The 4,542-nt window shown below is 49.5% G+C and overlaps 2 protein-coding genes across 3 annotated transcripts in view; both read left to right on the forward strand.

Annotated features, from left to right (window-relative positions):
* The first annotated feature begins 995 nt into the window (after positions 1-995).
* LOC120593681 (WAS/WASL-interacting protein family member 1-like) lies at positions 996-2,459 on the forward strand. Its single transcript, XM_039851574.1, has 2 exons — positions 996-1,037; positions 1,685-2,459. Exon 2 carries the CDS (start codon positions 1,839-1,841, stop codon positions 2,457-2,459), a length of 621 nt encoding a protein of 206 aa, XP_039707508.1. The 5' UTR covers positions 996-1,037; positions 1,685-1,838.
* Positions 2,460-2,533: 74 nt separating this feature from the next.
* MAOA (monoamine oxidase A) overlaps positions 2,534-4,542 on the forward strand; it is a 64,622-nt gene continuing 62,613 nt past the window's right edge. Inside the window, exon 1 of one of the 2 annotated variants that reach the window (XM_039851550.1) lies at positions 2,534-3,071. In XM_039851550.1, coding sequence (XP_039707484.1) covers positions 2,540-3,071 — 532 coding nt within the window. In that variant the 5' untranslated portion in view covers positions 2,534-2,539. The remainder of the gene's footprint in view (positions 3,072-4,542) is intronic. The other variant, XM_039851551.1, reaches the window with a different exon arrangement.

Below are 4,542 nucleotides of genomic sequence, written 5' to 3' on the forward strand. Positions count from 1 at the left end.
ATCAAAGTTTGGATTGACAATCAAGTGTGTGGTTGTCTATCTACTCTACTAGCTCTTCTAGTGACTGTATAATCAAAGGTCTCCAACTGTCTCTGGTTGCCTGTGTATCCTTAGTACCTGCCGTGTGCCTAGCATATAGTATGAACAAAAATATTTGAATGAAATTAAAACAAAGGAGTAAGGAGAAATTTGAAAGGAATTAATTCTTATATCTATTATTTCCTCTTGTTTCGCTTCAAAGTCTAACAAGATAAAAATAATATCAATTTAGTCACAAATCTCAATTATTTTTCTAGAAAATAAAAGCTATTAAAACTGGATAAAGAAAAAACTAAATCTATATATTTCCTTACAGTTTCTTCAACAAGATGTTCTTCGATAGAGAATGAGGTGAGGGGCAGGCAGAGAAATGTTTATAGTGGGAAGAGATACTAGTTAACTTTCTAGGGTTCTCGTTATTTACTTTAAATTCATGTCATAATGACTTTTTTAATTAAGTTAATTATATATTTTAATTATATAATTTTCAGGTGTACATTATAATTTGGCATATATATTTTATTGTGTAATTACCGCTCATCTATTTTTGAAGGTTTAGTGATGACAAATTCAGCTCTAGGAGGATAAAGTGGAAATTTGAGGGATAAAACTAGCAAGACAAGAGATTGGCTGCGGAGTAATATATACGCATTAAATATTCTTTTCAATAGGATGGGGACACACGTGCTTTTGTTTTGTTTGGTTTCGGCACCTTAGCCATCCCTTGACCCTTGATTTTAAATTGCAGGTCCCACTTAATTTGTGATAGCTGAGTTCTCAATTTTCTCCATTACTTGCTTCAATTTTGGTTAAGCACCTCAGCTTGCAAAATCCCATAGAACTCCAGTAACTGCCAACTGTCCTCCCAGTGACAGTTCCCGCTTCACCCCGCTCCCTCCCTAGGGAGAACACGCGGCTGCGCAGACCTCACCGTGACGTGTGACGTCAGAAAGGAGCCAAACCAAGTCGGTCCGAGGCCCTGCGACCCTGCGAACCAGGTCCCCTTCCTTCAAGTACCTGTTTCCTTAATCCCGCCCAGGTCCAGTCCTCTTTTAGTTAAAGCATAGGAATAAAATCACCAGATTGAAATCCCCATGCGGCCACACCCACGTTGTCGCCCTGCCACTGCTACATTCCCAGCTGGCCACCGCCACCTCCTACCCCCACCCCATGGCTTCGTCCGGCCACTCAGTCACTAGGGGCCTAACCGCTGCTCGCGCGCTCGCCACCCACAGTGGGGGAAGGCGGATCCAGGCCAGAACAGCGTCTCTTCTTTCAGCCCCGAAGTGGGCGGGTGTCCTGGGGAGGGCTTCGGAGAGTGCGAATCTGGGACTACGAGGTCGAGAGGCCAGAGTCGGGGCCCAGGAGACCGGGGCCGGGTGGGGGGAGGGGCGAAGGAGAGCAAGACATCACCCCAGCCCCTCCCGGCGCGCTCCTGAACTATGAGCTCACACAGCTCCGCTACCTCCCTGGGCAACAGCAGCGGCCGTAGCCAGAGTGGGCGAGAGGCAGAGAGAGCGCCCAGAGCTGGGGCCACTGCAGCCCAAATCCCAGACCCGGTCTCCACCTTGGGCGCGGCCCCGGCCTCCACGTCAGGGTCGAGCATTCGTTCTGAGTGGCAGACAGTCTCCCATCTGTTTTCCAGCTACCAGTTGAACGCTTCCATAGCGGATGCGGCCGATTCCTGGGACTTCACTGCGCCTTCCCAACTCAGGTCCAGTCCTGGCCCGAGGACTGACACGGACTCCAGCACTGGCCTCTGGGGCTTTGGCGCCCATGGCCTGACGGACCGGATCCCCATGTCTGCCACCCGCTCGAGCACCTCTCAGGGGGCTGGCCCCGACTCCAACCTGGACACCGACAACTCTTGGGTATCAGTACAACCTCCCACACCCAATAATACCCCCCGAGGGTCGGTACAAGAATCCATGCAGCCCTTGATGCCCGGCTTCCTCAGGGTATCTGTACCACCAACACCTCCTACATCCAATAACACTCCCGAAGTGTCATCACAAGAGTTCGCCCTGACCTCAGTGCCTAGCTCTCCCCGGGGTTCGATCCAAGTACCTCCTGCACCAAATAACACCCCCCAGGTGTCATTACAAGGGTCTATCCAGCTCTCACTAGCCGGCTTCCCCCGGATATCTATACAAAGATCTGTTCCAATCTCCGACTCTTCTTTTGCATCCTCAGTGCTCAACTCATCCCGCAGTTCAGTACAAGAAACTGTCCCGCTCTCGAGCTTCTCCGGAGCGCCAGTACAGGAGCAGCCCCCGCCCTTAGTGCTCGGCTACCTCCGGAGTTCAGTACCAGGATCTGTCACGCTCTCGGACTCCTCCCGAGCGTCGATACGGGGTTCCCACCACCACGCTCAGCTCCCCGGAGTTCCAAAAATACCAGGATCTGTCACGTTTCTTTGACTCTCCTCTTCCTCGATTGCCGACACACAGGGTACTTGCGTCAGTGCTCAGCTCCCCGGAGTTTAATACAAGAATCTGTCATGCTGTCGGACACCTCCCACGCGTCGATACAGGGGTCCCCCCCACCCTCAGTGCTCAGCTCTCCCAGGAGTTCGGTACAAGGATCTGCCACACTCTATGGCTCTTCCCGATGGTCGGTGCAAGAGTCTGCCTCGCCCTCAGTGCCCGCCTCCCTCCGGGGTTCGGTACAAAGATCTCTTATGCCTACGAACTTCACCCAAATGTCGGGACAAAAGTCCACCCAGCCCTCCGTGCCAGGTACGCCCCGAACATCCGTGGAAGGATCAGCTCCGCCCCCGGGCTCCCCCAGAGTATCAATACAAGGGTCCGCTCCGCCCTCTGTGCTCGGCTCCGCCCTACTCTCCGTGGAAGAATCGGCTCCGCCCCTGGACTCCCCCCGAGAGTTGGTAAAAGAGTCCGCCTCGCCCTTGGCCAGCCTCTCTCCTGTACCCACGCCGCGGGAGACTGTCAACCGGAGCATGGCGAATCGGGAGAAGTCGAGTGTTGAGGGCCACATGTTCGACGTAGTCGTGATAGGAGGCGGCATTTCAGGTCAGCTTGAACTGTAGCGGCAGCTTGAGGGGCCCTGGTCGCCGTGGTCGCCCCGGGGTGGGAAATTTGCAATAGCGCCCTGGTGTTTGGGGTCTCTCTTGCATTCGCGAGTGCAATAGTGACCAGACCGACTTGCCCGGTCCGGCCCGGCCCGGCCCGGCCCGGCCCGGCCCGGCCCGGCCGGGCGGGAATGAGGGTTGGGCCAGCTTTGCTGGTGGTGTGAACTGGGAGAGGTAGGAACAATAATTTGTTACTACTATTAAATGCTAACATTTAATTAGCTGTTGCTGTGCAGTTATATCACTTTATGTGGATTTTCTCAATCCTCAGCAGTCCTGTGAGATGGGTAATATATTCGCCTTCATTTTATAAAACCAGGAAACTCAGGTCTGCGGAATTTCGTGTCAAATCACCTAACCGGGAAGTGGTTAAATGATTTTCTCTCATGTAAGACTCTCACTTCTAATTCCTGAGGTGGCTGCTTTGCCTCACCGTTTCAAGTCCTTTACCCTCAACAGACAGAGGAAATCAGTATACGGATTTTTGTATTATTGAGGTAGTAATAGTGTTACTACAGTTCTGCTCTTTTTAAAGCACTTTTCCTTAGAAAATATGGGTACGAGGAAGGAAGAATTGTTAAGGAAAAAAAGATTCAAGTATATGGTGACGAATGGAAGCTAGACTTTTGGTGGTGAGCACACTATAATGTATACAAATATCAAATTATAATGTTGTATACCTGAAATTTATATAATGTTATTAACTTATGTGTTACCTCAATTAAAAAAAAATAGAAAAAAGGAGAGAGGGGCAGACTCTTAGTTCTAACCTATTCCCATTTTTTTTTAAACTTGCAGGAAGGTATAGGACATTTATTGCCCAAAGAGAAGTCCTGTATGAAGCAGAGGCCAAGGACAGGTCAGGGAATACCTTGTTGTTTCCTTTAATGAGAGCTCCCACACCCTAAATCTTGTCCTATGTTGAGCCAGCTGGTGAACTTGGTTTCCCCTGCTCTTGGCTTGGGTTTGTAGCTGACCAATGGAGTGGTGCATGAGGCTTTTCAGTATCTTCCAGGAAACCCCATCATGACTGATATATTAAATTGTCACTTATGTTATCATAGCTGCTAAAAATGTTTAGAATTTACAAACTGTGTTTCAGCCCTAGCTAGAATCCCACACTAATCTGTCCATGACCCAGGAGAGTGTTAATAATTTCTGAAGTATGCCTGCAAGATCTAATTTAGAAAGAGGGAGAAAGAAGGTGGGAGGGAGTAAGTAGGGTGGCCCCACAGTAGCCATTTTTATGTATAATCCTTTCGAGGAGACTCTGAACATGCTTACAAATTAATTTTGGGTGAAGATAGCTTTTGACTTGGCCTGTTGAGGATAAACAGTCTTAATCACCAGAGAAGAAACTGGCATAAGTTGTTGCTTTGAAAACTCCAGCCAATTCCAGCAAAAACCATGTA

This window comes from Pteropus medius, unplaced genomic scaffold, assembly GCF_902729225.1.
Source record: "Pteropus medius unplaced genomic scaffold, Ma_sr-lr_union100, whole genome shotgun sequence".
NCBI classification, from domain to species: domain Eukaryota; kingdom Metazoa; phylum Chordata; class Mammalia; order Chiroptera; family Pteropodidae; genus Pteropus; species Pteropus medius.